The 24,672-nt window shown below is 46.7% G+C and overlaps 1 protein-coding gene across 1 annotated transcript in view; it reads right to left on the bottom strand.

Moving 5' to 3' along the window:
- Window positions 1-5,551: 5,551 nt before the first annotated feature.
- Window positions 5,552-24,672, bottom strand: part of Galntl5 (polypeptide N-acetylgalactosaminyltransferase like 5) — a 30,677-nt gene continuing 11,556 nt past the window's right edge. The window contains exons 4-9 of the mRNA XM_090333568.1: window positions 23,443-23,609; window positions 21,748-21,870; window positions 20,349-20,598; window positions 14,113-14,230; window positions 10,239-10,388; window positions 5,552-5,845 (exon numbers count right to left, since the gene is read on the bottom strand). Of these exons, the coding sequence (XP_090189694.1) occupies window positions 5,675-5,845; window positions 10,239-10,388; window positions 14,113-14,230; window positions 20,349-20,598; window positions 21,748-21,870; window positions 23,443-23,609 (979 nt within the window). The 3' untranslated portion in view covers window positions 5,552-5,674. The remainder of the gene's footprint in view (window positions 5,846-10,238; window positions 10,389-14,112; window positions 14,231-20,348; window positions 20,599-21,747; window positions 21,871-23,442; window positions 23,610-24,672) is intronic.

The following is a 24,672-nucleotide window of genomic DNA, read 5'->3' as shown; positions in this document are numbered from 1 at the left end:
CTTCCTGAGCCCCTGGGTAGCTATTGCCCTCAGCCAAAGATCCTCCACTGGGCCAGGGTGAGACCTTGGACAGCTTATACCCTGGTCCCGGGCAGTTCTCCCTTGGGAAAGGGTTTCTCCTCTCAGTGACATCACAGAGGTCATGGTGCCCCTCATCCTGGTTCCCCAGTGGGCACAGCTCACATCCAATACAGTGAATGCCACATCAGCTTTCTGAGGGCTTGGCCATTCTGGCAAGCCCTCAGAAATGGTCAGCAGCAAGGAAATGGATGAAGCCTGTTTGATATAGTTAAAAGTAGTGTAAAATTGGGGCTGGGAATTTGGCCTAGTGGTACAGTGGCCAAACCGGAAGTGGTGCTGGGGCTCAAGTGGTAGAATGAATGCTAGCCTTGAGGAAAATTACTTCAAATATGCAAATACCCAGAACCTGCTTTCTTCCAACTGTCTAAATTTACAAGATAGGAAATATTAGGAAAGGAAACCACATTGGATAGACTGGAAGAAGTCACCTCTAAGGGGAGAACGACAGGGATTTTTAGTTTTGTGTTGTTTTTATGGAAAGGCCAAGGATGCACTTCAATGCCCAAAGCGAGGAAGAGGAGTGCAGAATTACATTTGACAGCTAGGGCATGGTTTTTAACCAGCCTGCTTCTGTAAGTCAAAGATGTAGACCTATCTTTGGCTATAATGAAGCCTATCATTAAAAATAAAACCATCTTGAGACATTTTATGACCTATGTGGCCACCTAGGCTGGTCCCTTGTAAACTAGAAAGTTTATTCACCATTCTTTCTCTCAGATCTTATGATAATTATCATCCTCCATTTTAGATTTCCTTTGCATTTCCCTTCAAATAAACTTTTACCTATCATTCTCCCCTTCAAGGGCTTGAGACCCTGAAATCTCTCAGGGAATAGGAAGCCATGTGTCAGTCTTCAGCTATTCCTGGTGGTATGGGGCATAAAGCCTCAGTCTGGAGTCCCTTGCCCTTGGTGCTCAGACAGTAGAGACCACTGACCGTGCTAGGTTCTCAGGTCCTGGATTATCCAGGGGGCCCCTGTAGAAGAGGACACATCTTTTGGAGATCATGACCCAGAGCTGTTTGTGTTTAAGAATGAGGAGCTAGGCTGCAGAAACAATTCATTGGGACCAGTGAGATGTATAGGAAATAGAGCAGAAAAGGATCGTATAGATGATTAAAAAGAACAAAACAAAAACATGCTTGTGAATCCAAAAGACTGTAAGGACAGGAGACTCGCAGTTTACAGCAGAGTCAGGCATTGCATTGATCTGGACTCACCTATACTGGCTGGATTGGCTAGAATATGAACATAGCAGGCTTCCTCAGAGCATGTGCATTGCCTTACACCATAGGTGTAAGAACCATTCTGTTTGAATAGTGCCTGGCTCATCATCTTTACCTTATGACCTAAGCCCATCACGGCAGAGGTGCCTTTGTGGAGTTGGTGGCCACGGAAAGCGTGACAGACCAGTCATAGCCCAATATTAACATTTCTGTAACTTTCTTGCTCTGTCTACAATGGTAGATTTTTGTCTTGGCTTTCAGAGTGGAAGCCAAGGGGCTCTCCTGGTCTCTGGATAACTAGGTTTTTTTGTTGTTGTTTGGTTTGTTTTTGAAGGGCAAATAAGATAAGACTGCTTTGCCTGAACTTTAATCAGAAGTACAAAGGTGGAAGAATGGAAGCCTTCTCCATCAAAGTAGTGGTAGAACTGAGAGCAGGAACAGCACTGCCTGAGAAAGCAAGGAGGGAGTTTAATTCCTCAGAAGACAGAACCCATGAGCCCCTTTTCTACTGGTGACTTACAAGCTAGCCAGCCAGGCCACCAGAAGAGAGCAAAGCACAGAAAAGAAAAGGAAGTCAGAATCCAAGCAGTAGAACAACATTTGCAGATTGGAATAAACAGGCATGTCCTCATCCAGACAAAGGTGCTGAGAGAGTTCTTCTCTGCCACAGAAACAAACCCATTGAATCCAAGACAGCAAGTGACCCACAAGAGGGAAGCCACATCAGAAACCCATACCATTCACTGGACTCACAGTTAGAGTTGCTAGGTTGCCAGTTGTAGCTGCCCGCTTGAACTAATTCTGTGTCCTTTAGCTGCACAACCTTTATCAGCTCAGCTTTGACCACCTGAGCAGGGAGAGAGATACAACCTTAACACCACCTAGCGACCAACCACAAGTTCCTTCTCAGTACCTTCCCAATGACCAGCCATAAAAGCAGCGGGAAACTCTAGCCTCTGCTAGTAACCTCCTGGACATGTGTCTTCTCCCAATCCCTGCGACGCTGAGTGGCCTCTTTGCCCATCTGTGCCTTTTGTTCCCTCTAATACTTCCAAGAAGGGATGTAAGTCACTGATTAGGAGCAAGTCAGAAACAAGAAAGTGAAAGACCTCAGGTTAGAGGAAAAGAGACAAACAGCATGATTTAGTTTGTTTCAGCTCTAAACAGGAGGAGAGAGAGATGGTGAGCTCCTTTCAGTGATTGTCAGTCACAAACAGATGTATTTCATTCAGTTCACAGCCCCAAAATAGGTTACCTGAAGTCTAGTGCAGCCAGTCAACCTGGAAGCTTGTGCCTGGCCTGGGAAGAATCCAGGCAAAACGCGAATGCAGTCAATGTGATAGGAAAGCTTATTAGGAAAGGAATATCTTTACAATATGCTGGAAGTGGATTATCTCCCAGATGAGAATGGCCCCAAAACCTTTGGCCAATTATTTCAGTATACATACAAGCAAGACCTTAACTACCAGACCTCAAGGGCCTTGCTACTCAAAACAAGGCCCAGGGGCCGGGAGTTTGGCCTAGTGGTAGAGTGTTTGCCTAGCATACACGAAGACCTGGGTTCAATTCCTCAGTACCACACACATAGACAAAGCCGGAAATGGTGTCATGATTCAGATGGTAGAGCTCTAGCTTTGAGAAAGCCCAAGGACAGTGTTCAGACCCAAAGTTCAAGCCCCAGTACTGGCAAGAAAAAAAAATGTACACCTTAACCAGCTCTCTCCATTATTGACATAAAAAGTAGAGTTTGAAGTTGTGCTGTGCTCTAATGGTGGTGGATGCCCAGATCAGTCACTCAAAGGAAAATTCAGAGGTCATCCAGGACAAAGTCAGCAAGACTCCATCTCAAAACCCCAGGGGCAGCTGGGTGAAGGATCGCGCCTGTAATCCTAGCTACTCCAGAGGCTGAGATCTGAGGATTCACAGTTCAGAGCCAGCCTGGGCACTAAAGAAGGTGAGACTCTTATCTCCAATTAAAATCTAGAAAACAGGAAGTGGGGCTATGGCTCAAGGGATAAGGCAACCTCACAACCTACCAAAACAAATCCCAAGAGCCTGGGCTGGACAGAATACTTGCTTAGCACATTTAGACCCTTGTCTTACTACACACACACACACACACACACACACACACACACACACACACACACACACACACACACTCCCCTCCAGTATAGTCTATGCCTTCACCTTTCCATTGCTTACCCTTCTGGTGTGACTTCACCTTGAAAGTGTCAGGTAGTTCTCTTCCAGTCAGATGTCAATGAAGTAGATGTTTATATTGTAGTTTTTAATGGTAATCCAAATAACAATGGTTACTTAGCCATCCCTCTAGTAATGACAGATCTGGATTAACTTCAGTTCTTCCCTGTTAAAAACACTCTAGGCTGGGAGTATAGCCTAGTGGTAGTGTGCTTGCCTACCACGCACAAAGCCCTAGGTTCAATTCCTCAGTACCACATACTCAGAAAAAGCCAGAAGTGGTGCTGTGGCTGAGGTGGCTCCTTACAGTACATGTGTAAGTGTGTCACTTGAGGCCCGGCTGACTGCTGTGTTTTGTCTTGCATGTCCCTGGGTTCTGTTGCTGGATGAAAGACAGATTGGCCTGACGTTTGAATTGCAGATAAGGGTGATGCTGTAGTATGAGTATTGGTGGTGTGTGGAGCATACTGTAGGGCCAAGGTGCTGACACTTGAACACTGCTCTGCTTCCAGAGAGAACATATGAAACTCTGACCGTTTACCATTACCTTGGAAGAAATTGTCCAAATCTCAAAAATTGTGGGGTCAAAAGTACTGTATTTAGGTCAGTGATTGCAATTATCCAATTGGTACTAAGGCCAAATTATAATTCTGTGATTGTCCAGTTATTAGTGAGGCCAAATCTGCAGATAGTTTTCTTTTGATTTGAGATCTGGTTTCAAACCCAGAATGGCTATCCTTTGAGAGGGAGCCTAGAGGGGGACCCTGGAACCCAGCCTGCAACATACTCTGTAGCACACAAGCACTCTGGGCCACTGAGACTGATTTTCTAGCTTCAAAGGCATTTTGGCTTGAGTAGGAGAATATCTAAAATGCAAAGGAGACATCCCAAGGGAGTGTAAGCCAGCGCAGGCAGGAGCATTCCCCATAAACTGCTCAGAGCCTGAAGTAGTCCTGTGGCTTAAGTGGTAGAGTGCTAGCCTCGAGCAAAAGCAGCTCAGGGAGTTCAAGCCCCAGGACTAGCAAAAAAAAAAAAGTAGATATCTCCTTTATTCCAAATACCTAGTGTTGACTCTGATAACAGTTTTCTATTTTAGGAACAACTGAAACAGTATCCAAGTAAGAGATTGTCTAAGAGACTTGCTGAATCATTTCTAGAACCTATGGTTATTGTGCAGCACCGAAAATAACTTGCATTACACAACTAAGATTTAGTATTAGGTACATAACAGAGAGGGGGAGAGACAGGCATGAGCTTCAGATCCGTTTTTTCAAAGTTCATCAAGTTTCTCTGGCCGCCAGAGTCATCTATCGGCCCATCTTTCCAATATAGAAATAGGGTTTTTTGGGTACAGTATTTTGGTAAATGATTATACCCCATTCTTCTTTGTTCATGTTATACATTGTATCAAAGACCATAAGCCCCAGCCAGGAGGGATGTTGGACTGGGGAGCTCCCTGCAGTACCCTGGCACCCAGACACCTTCCTGGCCCAGAACAAAACAGCTGCTGACTAAATGAGGTTAATAAATGAGACAGATGATCTCAATCTGTGGAGACTTGTTGATCTTTTCTCTATCTTAAACTATGTCTGGGGGCCCTGTGTGAAATACCTGCAGACACACATGTACCTTTTGGCCCTTTTAATACATTCCGTTCCTTTCTGCCACGCTTTGTGAATTAAATCTCTTTCCTCTTTTGAAACACCTCAACTCAAGGTGAACCCCAAAGAAACAACGGATAGGGTTACCTGCTGCTTCTCCCCAGCCATAGCATAATAGGTACGAGTCGGCGCATAGAATAACAAACTATCAGGATGACACAGGCTGAGGCGCGCAGAAGGCCCTGGAACAAATGGGAAGTCAGTCTGGAAGACTGACCTGGGATGCCCAGGCAAGAGGGTGGACATCAGATCCTCAGCCAGGAGGCAGCCCGCATGTACACTGGCAACAAGGGAGGCACTACGGGCAGTGCTACAGGTGTCCTTCGCCAGCTTGATGGCCAGGCACAGAAATGGGCTTTGGACGAGCAGGAAAAGGCTCTGGAGACGTGGGTCACCCTGGTTGTATTGCTCACTTCATTCACGTAATTCCCTGATGGTCCAAGCTTGTTCTCTGACGCTACCGTGTTGAAGGACTGGAAGATGTTTTTGCTCTTTATTCACAAAAATTATCTTGGTTCCTCTCTTTCTTTGTTCATAAATGCCTCCAGATCTGGGAAAAGAGTGTCCAAATACCACTGGAATGACTTGCAACGTAGTTGGTTCCTTAATTCAACCCGTTTGCTAATGTCACCATAATTCATCAGTTTCAAAGAAGGATTCTGAAGGAAAAAATTGTCCTAAATGAAAACAAAAGGTCATCTCATTAAGCAAGACAAATTTTTGATAATCAGACCATGAAATCAAACAGAGAAGCACCTATGAGCCTAGCTAGTCAGGTGGCTGAGATTTGAGGGTTGCAGTTTGAAGCCAGCCCAGGCAACCAAGTCCATGAAACTCTGAGCTCCAGTTAACTACCAAGAAAGCCAGTAGTAGAGCTGGCCCAATGGGTAGAATGCTAGCCAAGTGTGAAAGAGCTCAAGACAGTGACAGGGCTCTGAGCCTAAGCCCTGCAACCTAGAACACAGATGGACAGAAACCTGTGTTTTTACCATTGGAACTGAAAGGCACACAGCAAGGTGGGACACCCTACAGGAGCTCGGTTTTTGCTTACTAGTGCCCAGGACCTGTGTTGGCACCTGCCACAGTGCCTGCAGTGAGACAGTGCCGTGTCATGGTGCACAGTAGGCCTGGGAAGAGGGCCCCTGCTTTCCAGGGGCGGGGGAGCCACCGTGCCTGCCACAGTGGATCCTGCTCCCTTTCTCCTCTGTGCTCAGTACTCACACCCACAACTCGTCTCTCCCTGGTCAGAGCAGGGCTGGGTGTGATGGTTTAGGTGGAGCGGCTCTGTCATTCCTCCTATTTCTGGTTCCTACATAGCTGGAATGGCAGGCATGTGCCACTGTACGCAGATTTTTATTGATTAAGATGGAATCTTATAAACTTTTTGCCAAGGTTAGTCTCAAATGACTCTCCAATTAATCTCAGCATCCCAAGTAGCTAGGATCATACATACGTGTAAGCCACCAGGCCCAGCTCCTGGTTGGTGTTTCTGTTTCTCACTTGAGTGTTAAGGATAAAGCATAAGGGACTCCTTGGCCCCATATTCAGAGGCCTTCCAAGACAACCAAGGATTCCTAGAAAGCAGAACCCTTGTGTCTCCAAGACTTGTGCATGCCCACCAGTGCATGCACACCCGTGCATGCCCTGTGCCTCCACATGGGATAACCACGGTACTGAAGAGAGCTGCACAGGCTCATCCACTTCAGTGTGCTCTGTGCAGCCATGCTGGGCTCTCCCAGGCTTTTCTGTTGCATTCTGCCACTGAGTCTCCAGGTGTGCGTGTGGGGGGGGGGATGGTCTATCAGGGCCATCATGTTGGAGCGGAGAAGGCCTGGATGGCCTTGGGAAACATTTTGGTGCCTGGTCATTCACCCAGACTTCACAAGCGTCATACAACCTATTGCTTTTAAATTAACTAGTTACCAGTACCTCTTTTACAAAACTTAGGAAACAACTCAGCAATTGCTGATGATTAGAGTTGACAGGAAGGAAATAACAAATGCATAAATGAGTTTGAGATTGTTCATGACTAAATGGAATTGAAAGCAATGAGAGTTTCATTTGTGTATGGAACTGGGGATTGAACTTCCCGCATGGTTGTTAGGCAGGCACTCTGTCATTGAGGCAATACTTTTGGCCCCTTCTTGCCTTGGTTACTTTGAAGTTGCATTGGTTGGGATGTGGTCCTCACCCTGGGGCTTCCCAGGTCACTGGAGATGACAGGCTCACACCACTGGGCCCAGACATTGAGCATGGCACATGCATACCACCACACTTAGCACTGGTGTAGTCTCACAAACTTTTGTGCCAAGGTTGATTTCACACTACCATTTTCACTTCCCAAGAAACTAGGCTTAAAGAATTGAGCTGCCATGTTGGACAGTGACACAGCCATTGTAGCCTATCAGACTGTAAGAGCTGTCCCTTCATGGACAGACAGGCTGTCATCCACAGCTAAAGACAATGCCAATGGCATGTAGACGATCTGCCCATGTTAACTCATGGTAGACACAATTCCAAAAAGGTTTGTCTAGAATGTGTTCATTTCAGCCAGGTGCTTGTGGGTCACTAGCCACTACAGAAGCCAGCCAGGGCAAGACAGTTCTTGAGCCTCTTACTCTAGTTAACCACCAGAAAACAGGAAGTGGCACTGTGGCTCAAAGCCGTAGAGTGCTAGCTGGAGCTGAAAAGCTCACAGAAAGCATCGAGGCCCTGAGTTCAAGACCCTGACTGACCCCCCCAAAAAAAAGTGGGTAAGAGCTAGCTCTGGCCCAAAGTCATCCACACATCTACCATGTTCAAAAGCCATCTATAAATGCAGTCTGATTAGAAAAGAACGAGGTAAGTCAGATACCAACGGATCCCATCTGTGATCCTAGCTACTCAGGAGGCTGACATTTGGGGATCACAGTTCAAAGTCAGTCCAGGCAGACAAATCTGTCACAGGGCCAATAGCTCACCCCATTGCTCCAGCAAAACGCCAGAAGTCGAGGTGTAGTTCAAGTGAGCGCAGCTGAGTAAAAAAGCTTAGCAAGAGCACAAGGCCCTAAGTTCAAGCCCCAATACCAGCACACAACAAGAAGATATGGTGGTAATCATAGTGCCTTGATGATCTGACCATTTCCCAGCGATACCAATCTGGTATATCAAAAACACTTTTAAGAGGAAGATCTTTTTTTGTGTATGTTCTAATCTGAAACCTGCTTTTAAAGGATATTTTCAGACTACAATAATAAGTGAAAAAATAGGACAAAATATTGTATGAGTCTAGTCAATGAAAAAAAGTTTGGCATGGCAGAGTTTTTCTATACCATAAGAGAGGAGGAGACAGGACTATCAGTCTGGGCTACAGGGCAAGGTCAAGCCAGCGGAGGGCGACACAAAGAGAGAAAACAACATCTAGTGTGTATATGCGTTAAAGAGTAATTTAGCATGCATAACCATAGAGTTTAATCACTCTAGAGAGGGACTGTTACAGTCTGTATTCCATATTGTGTCATTACTATTCCGAGTGAGCCGTGCTCTCACCTGCAAAGCCCAGGTCAGAGCATTTTCATTGCTGCAGAACAGTACTGACCGAATGTGTCCATGTCCCCTACTGCTCTTGTTGAGCATTGAGCTGTATTCAGCTCTGGCCAGCATAAACCTGGTTGCTGGGAAGCATTGTTGTTCCCAGAGGCCAGCACACATAACCTTGCATTCCTGTATGTACAAAATGGAGTTGGGCAGAAAAGTCCCCACGAGACTCTTATTTCCAGTTAATGACTCAAAAACTGAAAGTGGTGCTTTGGCTCAAGTGGTAGACTTCTAACCTTGAGCACAAGAAAGCTCAGGGGCAGTATCCGGGCCCCACAACCAACCCCCCAAAATGGTACTTGGAATAATTAATATTCCCACTAACACTTGGTCCTGTCAGACTTTAAACGTCACCAAGCTGAGTGGTGCTGTAGAAGTAGTTCATTTTAATGGACATTTTCTTGGCTACAAAACAGTGTTCTTTTGATAACTTCAGAGCAGAATTATATGAATACATCAGATGAAGACCAGGACATACACTGTCACAGAAAGGTTCTTGTGTGTCTCCATTTATCTGAAGCTAGGTCTTGTTGGGGCTTCTGTCCTTATTTGCTGTGCTTTATACTTGGATGGATGGACATGCACTCAATGTCCTGGTGTGTGCCTAATCAATGGGGACGCATACATGGGGACAAAGCTCTGATAGAGCTTTGTGCAGGCCCTGAGTTCAAAGTCGAGGGAGGGATGGAGGGAGGAAGGAAGGAAGGAAGGAAGGAAGGAAGGAAGGTAGGTTGGATGGGTGGATGGATGGATGGATGGATGAGAGGATGAATATAGAGGGAAAGAGAGAGGAGGGTGGGAGGAGAGGAAAGAAGGAAGGAAGGGGAAGGAAGGAAAGGAAGAAAGGAGAGAGACAGGAAGAGAGGGAAGTCTTTGTTGACAGAGGTTCTCCATATTTCTAAGATCAGCAGGATCCACACCACTTGAAAAATTGACAGTAAGGAGAGCAATCTAGCTTGACATCTGGGGTTAGGGGAGAAGGGGGCTGGTTTCTTGGGGGGGGGAATGGCTATTTCCAGGTCTATTGGGGACAGGGAGGATAGAGCTAGGGGAAAAAAAGAAAAGAGATTTTTTTTTTTTTGCCAGTCCTGGGCTTGAGCTCAGAGCCTGAGCCCTGTCATTGGATTTTCTCAAGGCTAGAGCTCTACCACTTAAGCCTCAGCTTTTTTTCTATGTATGTAGCACCAAGAAATCAAACCCCGGTCTTTGTGCATGCTAGGCAAGCACTCAACCACTAGGCCACACTCCCGACCCCAAAAGATTTCTTCTTTTGGCCAATTATTTTTAAGGAACTTGAATTTCTTTAGAAGTTAAATGGTCAAAAATGAAATGCAAGGATAGGAGCTTAGAATTGACTAGTTCAAAATGGAATAAGGGATAGGTGGTTGAGGGGCCCAATTAAGTGACAAAGCAGAAACATTTGAATGTGGAGAGACAATCGTGTCTTGCAGCCAAGCCCGTTGTGGTCGAGGCTCACGTCCCGGCGCTCCTCACCTTGTACTCATCCAGCCAGACGTGGACCACTCTCAGGTAGTTCTGGATAATGACCTTCCTGATAGCGAAGCTTCCTTCCTTGTGCTTCCTGTTGATATGCCCCACTCGAGAGCAAGGAATGACCAAGAGTTGGCCTCCGCACATCCAGATCTGAACAAAGGAAAGCCAAGACCGTACTAAGGTGTTTTGATAGGAAAGACAACCGATAAACTTTGTCTAAACACAGATTCTCCTGCCCAGCCCAACCTCAAATCATGATCCTCAGATCTCAGCCTCTTGAGTAGCCAGGATTACAGGTTGAGCCACTAGCGCCTGTTTACCACTTGGCTTTTTTGCTCAAGACTGACTATCATTTGAGCCCTACCTCCATTTCCAGTGTTTTGCTGGTAGTAATCAGATTCTTAAGGACTTTTCTGCTCAAACCATGATCCTCAGATCTCAGCTTCCTGAGTAGGTAGGATTACAAGTGTGAGCCACCAACATTTGGACTTTAAGTTGACTTTGTGCAGGGTGAGAGACGCGTACATGTTTAGTTTCCTGAGCACCACTTATTGAAGAGGCTGTCTTTTTTTTTTTTTTTTTGGCCAATCGTGGGGCTTGAACTTAGGGCCTGAGCACTCTCCCTGGGCTTTCTCAAGGCTAGAGCTCTACCACTTGAGCCACAGCACCATTTCTGGCTTTTTCTGTGTATGTGGTACTGAGGAATTGAACCCACTATCTTTTTTTCATGTATGATTTTGGGTACCTTTGTCAAAAATACTTGGCTCTAGCCACATGGGGTTAATCCCAAATCTTCTGTCCCATTGGTCCATGTGAATGTTTTGTGCCACCACCACACTATTTGTGTTACTGTGGGTCTGTAGTATTATCTGTTCTCCATTCTTGTCTCTGATTTTGACCTGGCAGCTTGCTTTGGCTTATGGTTCATTTTGCAATTCTTGTTACCTCTGCAGTGTCTATGAGCCTGGGCTAGCCTGCTCAGCAATGCAAGGCTGAGTGGTCCTCACTGCACTGGCTGTCCCTGAGCCTTCAGGTAAACACAGTAGCTAAGACCAGCCCTGCTGGGGTGACACAATGATTTGGAAGCTAGAGAATTGCTTGTAGTTTCAAGCCACTGCATTGGGGTAGATTGTTAGGTAGGCAAAGCTAACTGACATGAGGCAACCTTGTTCACAGCTTTGTTTTAGTAAAGAGGATCTCTATCCACTTAGCTGTTCTTTCCAGAAACTTGAACGTTTAGCAAACATTGGCTCACTTTCCAAGCTTCACCTTGGGGCAGCAGAAATTTTCCTGACACATGTACTTGGAGTCTGCTTTGGCCAGGAAACTGCTGCTCACAGCACACACCCAGAGGCCTGAACACGCTGTGGGGTTTGACTTGGTTTTTTCATTTCTGCCATCCAGAGCATGCCCAGAGATGAAGTCCTTGCTTAAAGCAGCAACCCTGGCCACTGGATATGTGAAAGGGAAATGCAAATGCTCTGGTTTCCAGCCACCTGCACACACTGGGCCTGAACTCAGGGCCTCAGATCTCATGTAGCATTTTGATTAAATCTGGCATTCTGAGTCACACTTCCAGTCTCCAGCCTGTTGCACAGTGTCCTTGTGCGGACAGCTAATTTCAGTGTGTGCTACTATGTTTTAGCACCTTGCTTTGTCTTGCGCTAGTATCGGAGCTTGAACTCAGGACCAGGGAGCTCTCCTATAACTTTTTTGCTCAAGGCTGGCTCTTTGCTGGTTAGGTAATCTTACAGACTTTCCTGCCTGGGCTGGCTTTGAACCACAGCCCTCAGATCTCAACCTGCTGGGCAATTAGGATTACAGGTATGAGTTACCAGGGCTTGGCTCAGCACTGTGCTCGTGTGTGTGTGTGTGTGTGTGTGTGTGTGTGTGTGTGTGTGTGTGTGTGTGTGTGTGCTGAGTGGTGAACAGACAAGGGTGGTATCTCTGAGAGCCCAGCACAGTGTAACTAAAAGGAATACTCCTTGAGTGATGGCAGAATTGAACTTAGAATTCCCCCCAAACACTCCTAGGCCAAAACTACAGTGTCAGCCTGAGGGCTGAGGCAGGGGTGCTGTTAGAAGTTCTCTGCCTGAGCAGAGAAGTCCTAAACAGGGCTGGCAGCCACATCTGCTGGGTGCAGATTGTAGTAGGGGTGAGAACCTGGGCCTGGTGGCTGGCTTGTAGATGGAGGCCCTGGCTCTGCTCACAGTACAGGTTCTCACTCATCAGAGCTTAAATACGACACATGTTAGCTACCAGCGGGACTTCCCAGGGCCAGAGTGCTGAGTACCAACCCTTGGTCTCAAAGCAGCAACAAGAAACTGAGGGCAGATGACAGAGGAAGGGGAGCAGGGGATGCTCTCCTAAGACAGAGAAGACTTCTGAGACAGTCTGTCCTGCAGGGTCCATGTGCGTGACTGGAGGGCAGGGCCTGTAACACTCCGGGTCCCCCCTGGGCACAGTCACAGGACACAGGGTGTGAGGCCTCCTGTGACAGCCGAGGAGAAGTAAAGGTGGGTGTACAGGTGTGCAGATAGGAGATCAAGCAAGAGAGAGCTCCTGCCAGGCATGGTGGCTCAGGAAGAGGCCGGCACACTTCAGGTGCGTGAGGACCATTAGACGTGGAGTGGCTGGCAACAACCCTGGGCGCTGACAGTGCTGCTGCCTGTGGAGGCCGTAGTCACAGACGGATGCATTTGCTTTTCATACACGCACATGCCATTCCAAAATTGGTTGTTTTGAGACACAGGGTGTGTTTATTGAGTTTTTAATACCTAAAAGAGGGACATTCCATCTGCAGTTGTAATAAACCAAATAGAGCAAAAAGTCCCAAAGACGTATGTGTCCATGTGTGTTCTAACACACTGCCTGGCCCAGAAGGGAGTGTGCAAATGGGGTGGGAGGGGGTGACCGATGGATGCAGCAAACTGATGGGGTACCACTGAATGGGGCTGGTGGCTCTCTCGACATGCCTGTGTGCATACTGCGGGAAGCAGTGTGAAGGAGTCTGGTTCATGGCTCACGCCTGTAACCCTAGATACCCCAGAGGCTGAGATGTGGAGGATCAGAGTTCAAAGCCAGCCCCAACAGAAAAGTCTTTAAGATTCCATGTCCACAAGAACCAGGAGAAAGCTCAAGTGGTAGACCATCAGCCAAACAAGAAGCCAGGCAATCATAAGGCCCTGAGTTAAACCCTTACACTGGGAGAAAAAGAAAAGAAGAATGAAGTAACTAGCACAAAGAAGGAATGAAAAGGGAAACAGGACACAAACAGAAAAAGACTAGAATAAGAATACAACTACCAGGGCCAAGAGTGTAGCCTAATGGTAGAGTGCTTGCCTAGCATGCACAAAGCCCTAGGTTCAATTCCTTGGTACCACGTACATAGAAAAGCCAGAAGTGGTGCTGGGCTCAAGTGGTAGAACAGTAGCCTTGAGGAAAGCCCAAGGACAGTGCTCAGGCCCTGAGTTCAAGCCCCAGGACTGTCAAAAAATACAATTACCATGACAATAAAATTATCATTAATTTCCTGCATCATACATTAAAAATAACAAAACAGCCAGCACCAGTGACTCCCATCTATAATCCTAGCCACGTAGGCGGCCAAGATCTGAGGATCACAGGTCTAAGTCAGCCCAGGCAGAAAAGTCTGTGAGACTCCTCTCCATTTCACCACTGAGAAGCCAGAACTGGAGTCACGGCTCACGTAGTAGAGTACTAGTCTTGAGCAAACAAGTTCAGGGACAGTGACCAGGCCCTGAGTTCAAGCCCCAGGACCAGCATGCACATGCACAAACACATGGACACACATGCACACACATGCATGCACACACACACACACACACACACACAAAGAAAAAGCTGAAATTACCCTTAGTGAAATCTCCACATTTTCTCCTCCCCAAAGATTCATGTCCTTGTCATACTGTCCAATCTCATAAAAATAAGGCCTGTATATAGCAAAAATCCCTCCTGACATTGCAGGTGATCTAGAAAGAAGACATAAAGATTGGACCAATTCAATAAACTTTCCTGAAAAAGTAAATAATAGTGATAATAGAGTTAAAAACTAGTAACCAAATATGTATTTGGATAAATATGTGAGTATATAAGATACTTAAAAGGTAAAGTACCTAGAAGTAGGTGCCAACCTTTATTTAGCTCTCAACAAATTATATAAGCAATATGCTCTTTGTGTGTATGTGTGCATTTGTGTGTTTCCAGTTAAATACACAGTTAGGTACTATGTGGTATTTTAATAAATGTTATAAATTATGTAATATGCAAGCAGGTATAGCATTTCCGTCATCTTAAACACTGATCATTTTTTGTAGTAAAACATTCAGAATCCTCTCTTCTAGCTATTTTGAAATATATATTATTGACTGTAGTTATTTTGTACAAAAGAACTCCAAATCTTATTCATCTTGTCTAACTGTAACTTTGTACAAATTGTCCAACAGACTCCAATAACTATTTCTTACTTCTGTGAAGCCACAGTTTTTTTGGCAGTGCTAACGATGAAACCCAGAGTTTTGTCATTCTAGCCACTTTACCTCTTGAGCTCTTATCTTCAGCCCTTGTATTTTGAAGACCAAGTTTTACTCCTAAGTACTAGGATTTGGGGCATGCCCAGCCATGCTCAGCTTCTAGCATTATTCTTTAGCACGTGGATACCCCGCTCTACCAGACCATTTGTTGAAGAAGCCATCTTGGGTGCAATATATTTTTTGATCACCATTGTTGAAAACCAGTAGTCTATGGATGTATGGATTTCTGTTGAGGTTTTCTATTCCATTGGGTTACATGTATACCAGGTCCATGCTACTTTGAAGTCAGATAATATGATGGATGCCCTTGCTTTCATTTTCTTCAAGGCCTTTATCCTTTGTGACGTCATACAAATTTGAAGATTATGTTTTGTGCTTCTGTGCGAATGTCCTTTGGTATTCTGTAGAAGCACAATGAGCATGTGGATTGCTCTCAGGACTGGACATTTTAACCACGTTAAGCCTTCTAGTCTATAAGCACAGTGTGTCTCGCTTATTTATATCTCCTTCAATAGTTGTTGGTTTTCAACATGCAGATTTTTCATCACCTGGGATAACTGTTTTGCTACATATAGAAATATACGTAAATATATGAATGTACACATGTATATGCAATTGCTACTGTGAGTGGGATTTGTAAGCTGTATGTTATAAGGATTGTCTTTCTTTTTACTTCTTCTTCTTCTTTTTTTTTTTTTTTGCCAGTCCTGGGCTTGGGCTCAGGGCCTGAGCACTGTCCTTGGACTTTCTCAAGGCTTAGCATTCTACCACTTGAACCTCAGCACCACTTCCAGCTTTTTTCTAGGTATGTGGTACCAAGGAATCAAACCCGGGTCTTCGTGCATGCTAGGCAAGCACTTTAACCACTAGGCCAAACTCCCAGCCCTTTCTTCTTCTTTTTTTTGGTCAGGTCTGTGGTTTGAACTTAGCCCCTGGGCACTCTCCCTGAGCTGCTTCTCCCTCAAGACTAGCCCTCTACCACTTGAGCCACAGCACCACTTCCAGCTTTTTCTGTATATGTAATACTGAGGAATCGAACCCAGGGCTTCGTGCGTGCTAAGCAAGCATTCTACCACTAAGCCACATTCCTAGTCCCAGGATTGTCTTTCTACACAGTGATGTTTACAGTAAGAATTCCTCATAGGATGAGAATTGAACTCAGCAGTAGTATTAGAGCTCTTCTTTCCTAACAGCACTAAGTGAACTGTAATATTTACTTCTGAGAACACTTCTGTTGTCCACCAACACTTAGAGTCCCAGTAATAACAGAATAAGTAGCTTGAAGATAATTATGAATGCATTTGTGGTGTGTAAGGAGAAAGCCAGGAAGACCCCTTTGTGCTTAAAGGCAGAACCGGCAGAGGGAAGGAAACCAGTTACAACTTGTCACTTGTGTTTCATAGATAAAGGATGAGATCTGATCCTGGGTAGTAGTTGCTGGCTTGGCTTGAAGATAGCACTAACAGATTTGCTTATGGGTGGGACATGGAGTGTTAGAAGAAGAGAAAAATCAAGGCTGAGTCCATCTTTGGCCTGTACTATGACAAGTGGGGTTGCTGTCCATGGAGATGGAAAATACTGTGGCTGAGTGAGTGAACAAACTGGTTTGTTCGTTGTTGTTTTGGTGGTAATGGGGCTGGGCTGGAATTTAGGGCCCAGAAGCTCTTTTGCTCAAGGCTAGCACTCTCCTACTTTTTTTTTCCTTTTTCATGATTGAGTGATTATGTATATTTCAAAGTAGTTGGCATAGTTATACTTCGGTACCATCACATAATTGTTTTTACATTCATACTGATAAGAATCATCATTCTTTTTTTTTTTCAGTCCTAGGGCTTGAACTCAGGGTCCAGGCACTGTCCCTGAGCTATTTAGCTCAAGGCTAGAGCTCTACCACTTGAGCCACAGCACCACTTCCAGCTTATGTGGTACTGAGGAATTGAACACAGTGCTTTGTGCATGCTAGACAAACACTTCACCACTGGGCTATGTTCCTGACCCCTGATCTACAAATCTAATGAATAACGAAAAATATCAAAACCTCAGGTTTTTTTATTTGTTTTTGTAGTGTAATGGGGCTTGACCACTGGGCTTGGGCTCTGTCCCTGAGCTCTTTAGCTCAAGGCTACTGCCTGCCCCTTGAGCCACAGCCACACAGGTGGTTTTCTGGTGGTTATTGGAGATAAGTCTCATGGACTTTTGTGCCCCAGCTGGCTTTGAACCTTGATCCTCAGATCTCAGCCTCCTGAGTAGCTAGGATTACAGGTGTGAGCCACTATGCCCAGCCTGACTTCATGCTTTACATAAGAAAAACGTGTCGGCTCTTCACACCTTAATAACCTGATGCTTTGCTCCCAAGACTGTCCTTTTTTAGTCTCATTGTGTATTTGTTTTTTGAGTCCTGTTTGCTTTGTCATTTCTCGTTATTTTTTTTTTGCCAGTCCTAGGCCTCGAACTCAGGGCCTGAGCCCTGCCCTTGGACTTTCTCAAGGCTAGAGCTCTACTACTTGAGCTATAGCACCACTTCCAGCTTTTTTCTATGTATGTGGTACTGAGGAACTGATCCCAGGTCTTTATGCATTCTAGGCAAGCACTCTACCACTAGGCCAAACTCCCCGCCCCTCTTTTTATTTTTCTTATTTTAATTTTAATTTTTTGGTGGCAGCGGTGGGATACAAACCCCCTTGTTATGTTTTAAACATAACAAGATGGTACCCAATTTTTTGATCCATTCATCTGCAGTGGAGCATCTGGGTTGTTTCCATACCTTGGCTATTGTGAACAATGCAGTGATAAACATGGATAGCACTCTACCACTTTGAGCCACAGCAGCACTTCCAATTTTCTGGTGGTTAATTAGAGATAAGAGGCTCAAGGACTTTCCTGCCCAGGCTGGCTTTGAACCACAATCCTCATACTTCCTGAGTAGCTAGGATGACAGTCATGAGCCATTGCACCAGGTAAGACTTCTGAGATGTCTATTCAGTCGTGCAGTATGGATTCCAAGTACCCAGACCTCTGAGTCTGGTTGGATGCATGAGCTGGAGTTCTGAGAGAGGCTGGGCTGCATTATGAGCATAAGATGGTTGAGACCATGGTAAGTCAGTGGAGGAAGAGAAGACCAGGGACTGGTCTCTGAGCCCCTCAATGTAAGAACCCGGAGAGCTACAGTGAACTCAGCAGAGGAGGTAGGAAGCAATGGCTAGAGCGGGAGGAAGAAAGCCAAGTGATTGGGGTATCCCAGAGGCCAACAGAAGGCTGTGTGTCAAAGTGAAGGGAGACCTGCAGCATCAAATACTGCCAGCAAGGTTGACAGTGGGGTGAAGATTGAGAACTGAGCATTGGGGTCAACTCTGTACAACACATAGTCACAGTCCCATTCGTAAGTGAACAAAGCCGGATTGAATTAAGCTAAAGAAATAACAGTTAAGAGTTTAAGAGCATTGCTGGATGCGGTGGCTTGTTCCTGTAATCCTAACTACTCAAGAGGCTGAGATCTGAGAAGTATGGTTCAAAGCCAACCCAGCACTAAAGAAGGTGAGATTCTTATCTCCAACTAACCACTAGAAAATGGGAAGTGGGGCTGTGGCTCTAGGAGTACGGCAGTGGCCTTGAGCTGAAGATCTCAAGGACAGTACTCAGGCCCAGAGTTCAAGCCCCATGACTGACCAATAAAAAAGGAGTTTAAGGGTACTGTAGATAATGACACTGACACTGACATCTCTTCCCAGAGAACTTAATACCAAAAAGAGAGCAAGAAAGGGCAGTTAGCTGACAGGAAGTAGGGGCAAAACAATGCTGTCTCCTTTTTCAGTTGGGAGAGGTAATAGGCTATATATGCTGTGATGGGCATATTCCTGTCTAGCCCATAGAATGGTGTGTGTGGGTGATGTGTATCATCCTGATTGGCCATTGCGTGGTGGGCATCCTGATTGGTGCATCTGCTAACAATGAATCCTTGAGGGGTAAGGAGCAGAGATGTCTTGGCACGGGGTTAGGAAAATTTTTAAGAACTATGAGAAGTATGTGATCATGCTGAAGGCCGTTGTGTCCATGTGGTTCCTGCACAAATTTTTGTAGAATTTCACAAGTATTCCTTCCAATTCTTGATTCATCGCGCGCTCGTGTGTGTGTGTGTGTGTGTGTGTGTGTGTGTGTGTGTGTGTGTGTGTGTGTACATGCACCAGGGCCTCTCACTCTCCCTTGGCTTTTTTGCTCATAGCTAGCACTTTAACTTGAGCTACAGCTCTACTTCCAGTTTTTTCACAGTCAAATACCAGAGTCACTGGTATTTGTCTAAATTAGATTAGAAGCAAAGATTAAGCTCTTGATTTCCGGCCTTCTGAGTAGCTGGGACTGTAGGCATAGGCCATGGGTGCCCAGCTTAGTTCACATTTATCTTATCCTGTGTCAGTTAGCTCCGTCTTCAAGCCAAGCCCATAATTAACCACCAGGCATTATCCAGGATCAGGTATCATCCTTTTTCTTTGAAACAGGGCCGAGGCCAGACTTGGGCATTATTGTGGTCAGACTCGACCCAGGGTGTGTGAGGAGGGGCTTACCACACAGCAGCACTAGGCCGTGTCTCTTAAACTTTTGGCAGAACAGAGATCTCATGGGCTTAGTGCTGGAGACACGCCAAGCTCATGGTGGCAGCAGGAGGACCCCCAGGTGCTGGCAAGAGTAGAAATGATGTCCAGGCCAGAAGCCTGGACCACACAAGAAACAACTCTAAGGGGGAGGAGAAGCAGCCAGAGGCCAGAGGTCCAGATGTCATCCTAGGTGTACCATGCCAGTAATGGAGAGGTGAAAGCCCTGGAGACACCAGATAATAGTGTATTTACACATGCATCTTATTCTTGTAATAACCCTGTAAAGTATTAGTCTCCAAATAAGGAAAATACAGCTCAGAGAGGTTCCATAAGTTAAATAAGACCCCAGAGCTCTAAGTTAGACTGGAGAGAAAGATTATGGACTTTCTAAGCTATAGGCTTTGCTAGACTAGAATATTACAAATGAATTTTCTGGTCTATGAAGCCAAAAGGTCAGTAGAGTTAGCAGGATGGTGGGAGCAGCCTGGAAGAAAACCCTTCAGAGGGGGCCTCATCAAGGCAGCAGAAGTATCCAAACTCTGACCCAGTGACTTAAGACTTAAAAGCAGCGTCAGTCAGCTGCTCACACAGTTAACCATACATCTTCTGAACCTGAACAAAAATATCTAAGAAAGTCATGTTTATCTTAGCCTATGGAGTGGTATTTTGGGTCTGAGCTGGGTAAAGCTTTCTCCTTCCTCTGAGGTGAAGCCTATTATGTGCTTCGAGGCCCAGTGCATTCTGATGGGGTGCTGGAAGCTGGAGACCCCTTCTAACCCCAGCAGCCACCGGCCTGGACAAGACGCATGTTTTCACTCAGAGACATAGCATCTACCAAATTCTGCTGTGAAGAAGGGACAGAAGGAACATGCCACAAAGCCCAAGAAATCCCTGGAATGATCGCTGAATGTGCTTCCCGGCCCCGGTGCCCATCCATCTGCCGCGCTCCTTCCCCGGAAGCAGCTCACCGGATGGGTTTTATTGCTCCATCAGGTCCCTCCATCTCATAAGAGAACACGGTGTCCCATTTAAACTGCAAGTTCCAGTCAAAGGCCCCGCGCTGGATCGGGGAGGCCTTGTACTGCAGGGTTAAGAAGTCAATGACGTCCAACACGGGACACACCACCACCTTGTGGTTCTCAGCAATGGCTGCCATCAGGGGCTCCAGCCACACTCGGTTCACCTCACAGTGGCTGTCCAGGAACACCAAGACGTCCCCTGCGGGAAAAGCACACTCACAGTGGCCCACACGGGTGGGATGCAGTAAGGATTTGGTGAGCATTTCAGTTGCACTGGGGCGTATAAGCTATACCTACTGTATTACGTCCAACAATGTGAGATACCGTGTGCAGGGACACACGGACAGCGTGTGCACGGACATGCCGTGCGCACAGTCGACCGACACACACGCCAGCGCTGCGTGCCATGCATGCTCCTCGGAAACTGATGACCAAAGGATTAGAAGTGGTTTGGTGGGATCCTAACGAGGCAGGGCAAGCTGAACTTCATTCCAGCACTTAGAAAATAACAAAAACTGGGCCATGGTGGCTGTGGAGAAAACGACTAAGAAAATGCCTTCACAAGGACCTCTGCTCTCTGGCTCCGACTCAGCCCCCTGGATGTCCAGGGCTCCGCTGTCCCGCTGGAGTGAAGCTGCTGCTTCTAGCCAGGCACTGCCCCGGCTCCCAGGGTAGGGGTTCGCACACAATGATGCGTCCATACCTGGTCCCCTTACCTAGAAGTCCTGACCCCCCCGTGGTTGAGACCTTCTTGTGGGGAGCAGATCTTAGACTCCAGCCTAAGCTTGGGCGTCTGCTACCACTCAGGCCACTCACTCCCCAGGGAGCCTCCACCCATGTTTAGGCACTGTGGGGGGAGGAGGAGGAGGAGGTATCAGAGATGGATTTTTCTGAGCAGTGGCATTTCCTTTCTGAGAGCCACACCACCATCCCACACCCTTCACCCGAAACCTCCTTCCTTCCTCCCTTCCCCTCACAAGTGCCCAGAGCTTGAGCCGCCTCCCCCTTTCCCTTCTCCTTCAGGCTGGCTCTCCCTCACCACCCCATCATGGCTCCTCCCCCCAGAGGCCCCCCCCACCATTGCCTTAACTCCCTTCTCCCCTGTGGGGGAAGAGCTGTAGCTCTACCTGCCCCATCATCTTGCTCTCCTGCTCAGGTGTGAGTCCCATGGAAAAGTCCATCTTAGAGTTTGTATCTGGGGCCTCAGCCTGTGCTATAGGCCAGCGTGATCTAAAGCCCTTGAAACAGCCATTCTGGAGCAGAGCAGTGTCAGAGGCGACGGTGGGCGGAGGGGTGACTGCACGGGGCACCACCAGCCTCTGGACAGCCGCGTCTACACCGTTCATACCTGAAGCGTGATCCGCTCCGATCAGCCGCGATCGAATCAGCCCCTCTCGATTTTTGTTTCTTATTATTTTAATATTCCTCTTAAAAACCTTCAGGCGATGCTCGAGTTTGTCTTGCAAATCATCTGGGGAAATATCCAATACGTGACAATTTGTAAACGGCGACTACAGAGACTGAAGCAAATGACCACGATTACAATTGACTCCTAAAACACTATATATTCCCCAGATGCTGAGAGATGAACATTTTATCCTACAGGAGAGTAAAAAACCACCTGAAAACCTTTTCCTGCGCTCTGGTGAAATACCCTGGTCCCAGACATCAGCCTCCCCGCCTTGCTGCCCGAGTACCCGGTCTGCCCGGAGCCACATCCATGGCGCTTGAACGTTGGGGTGAGAGGCAGAGTTCTTCAGGCCAGCAGAAGAGGCCACACCCCTTACCCACCACTGCTTTACAAGGACTTCTTCCCAGCAAGCCACGGAACATGCCACTTAGTGCTCCTCAGCAGAGGGTGCTATGTGGGTGACTCAAAACCACAAAGAGGGGGCCTGCCCCCCCAGAGGTGACGACTCCCCTGATATGCCTGGGCAGCATCGAGACCTTCAAACACAGTGGCGCTGGTGGGAGCCAACTCCAGCGCCACCCAGTGTCACCCCCGGCAGATGCCCTTCCCAGGGCCTTCCCCCCCTTCTCTTTGCCCATCCTTCCCGCTGCCTTTCAGCTTTTTCCTTCCTAGGTCATCGCAGGTTAGACTCATAGTGGAACAGGGGACCACAGGTCTGAAACCTATCCAGGAATGACAACCTGACTGCGGCAGTGCCGGCCTCCTGACTTGCACCCTGGCGTAAACCTGATGTAAACCTGAGTTTCAGGTCCTCAGGGTGCCTAACTCCATTTGTACTAATAGGAGAACCCTTATTTAAAAAAAAAGTAAGCTTAGAGAAATAAATGCTTAAGTGCAGTTGGTCCAATTCCTTTTTTTTTCCCCCCACATAGAGTACCTGGATCCGGCCATGTCTCTGTATTACGTTCTCCTTCAGACACTCTCCAAACAGGAGATCAATTCCCATGGGCCCCGCTTCAGGACTGGCTTTTGTTGTTCTTGTGTGGGCAGGTCCTGAGGCCTAAACTCCAGGCCTGGACACTGTCCCTGAGCTTTTTTGCTTAGGAGAGCCACAGTTGTCCTTTGGCCTGTTTTGGTGATTCATTGAAGATAAAGACTCTCAGACTTCCCTGCCTGGGCAGGCTTTGAATCAGGATCCTCAGCTCTCAGCATCCTGAGACGCTGGGATCACAGGTGAACCATTCTACTCAGCATCTAGCTACTTTTTTAATAACACTGGCTCTGTTCCATTCTCCCTGCTCTTTACATAAACTACAGAAAACACAAAACTACTCCAAACTCACCCCCTTTTCTCTGGTGCCTGCGGGCCTCCACAATGCCATTCTCTCCACCTAAAATACCTTTCCTTCCTCTTCCTTTTCTCCATCTGGGTCACGTCCAACCTCCATGGGAATGCCACTTCCTCTGGAAGTGATCTCCAGAGATGAGGCAGACCCCCATGAATGGGACATCAGGGCAGGGACCCCATGCACAAATGGCATGGTACGGGGTCTCCTCAACTCCCACCCAGACCATAAAATCCTCCCTCGCCCCGCTAAGAGCAGCCCTTCCAGCCACGTGAGACCACCTCACCATATTCGCTCCTGTCATCCACCAAGATAATTTCTCGAAGAAAGTAGGGTGGCGTGAGGTATAAGACGCTGGACACAGTTCGGAGCAAGGCGTTAAATTCTTCATTGTGGAAGCAAATGACCACGCTGGCAGTGAGCAGATGGGTTGGATACTTCTTTTGAAAACATCTGAAGAGATGAGCAGCGGGAAGAAACAAGTCAGAGTTCAGACTTCGGTTTCATCTTTCTCCTTTCAATTGACCATTTGACTACACGATGAGAGTACAGTGACGATTGCCAAAAATCAGTGCAAAAGATTCCCTCGACGACTTACATTGTTTTAACACTTTGGGCACCGTTTCTCCTTTCTTAATTGCCCTTTCCTGGCATTGCGGTGATCTTCTTAGGTCTACTTTAAATACAGTACAAACACAAACTGGGTCCATATCGAGTTTCTCTGAGGCGGGCTGGAGGCAGCAGGAAGGACAGGGCTCTCCTGGGGATGCAGGTGTGTCGACACAGTAAATGACGCCTGGCAATGCACGGGGATGCTGCCTGGTGACTGAGCAATCTCACCACAAGTAGGGCCATGAATGCATAAAACATGTACACCGGGGTGTTTCTTACCCAAGGATTTTTTTTTAAAAGATTCAGACTAAACCTTACGTTACTCTTTAAGGAACTAGAAAAAGAAGAACAAATGAAGCCCCAAGTTAGTAACAGGAAGGAGATGCTAAAGCTAGAGCAGAAATACATGAAGTAGACTAGGTAAACAGCAGAAAAGCGGAACAAAGCTAGGAGTTGTCTTTTAGCTAGGCTAAGGAGAGAGAATGTCATCCTGACTACTCAGGAGGCTGAGATCTGAGGATTACAGTTCAAAGCCAGCCTGGGCACTGAAGAATGTGAAACTCTTCCATAGTTATAACTACTAGGAAATGGGAAGTGGGGCGTGGCTCATAGCCTTGAGCTGAAGAATTCAGGGACAGCGTCCAAACCCGGAGTTCAAGGCCCATGACTCAACCCCCCCCCCCCAAAAAAAAAGAACCTCAGATAAACCAGGAATGAACAAGATCTTCAGTTGCAGTTGCTATTGTAGAAGCACAGAGCATCCTTGGAGACTCCTGAGAAGAGCCTAGGCCAATGATTGGGTCACTGGAAAGAAATGAAGGCTGCTTACCAAGATTGGACACAAAAAATCCAAGCAGATGAGTACCAAGGACATTGAATCTGGAATATGAAGTCCAGAAGCTAA

Source organism: Megascapheus bottae, chromosome 5, assembly GCF_031878675.1.
Source record: "Megascapheus bottae isolate mThoBot1 chromosome 5, mThoBot2.hap1, whole genome shotgun sequence".
Classification (NCBI taxonomy): domain Eukaryota; kingdom Metazoa; phylum Chordata; class Mammalia; order Rodentia; family Geomyidae; genus Megascapheus; species Megascapheus bottae.
This window is presented reverse-complemented; position numbering and strand designations above follow the sequence as displayed.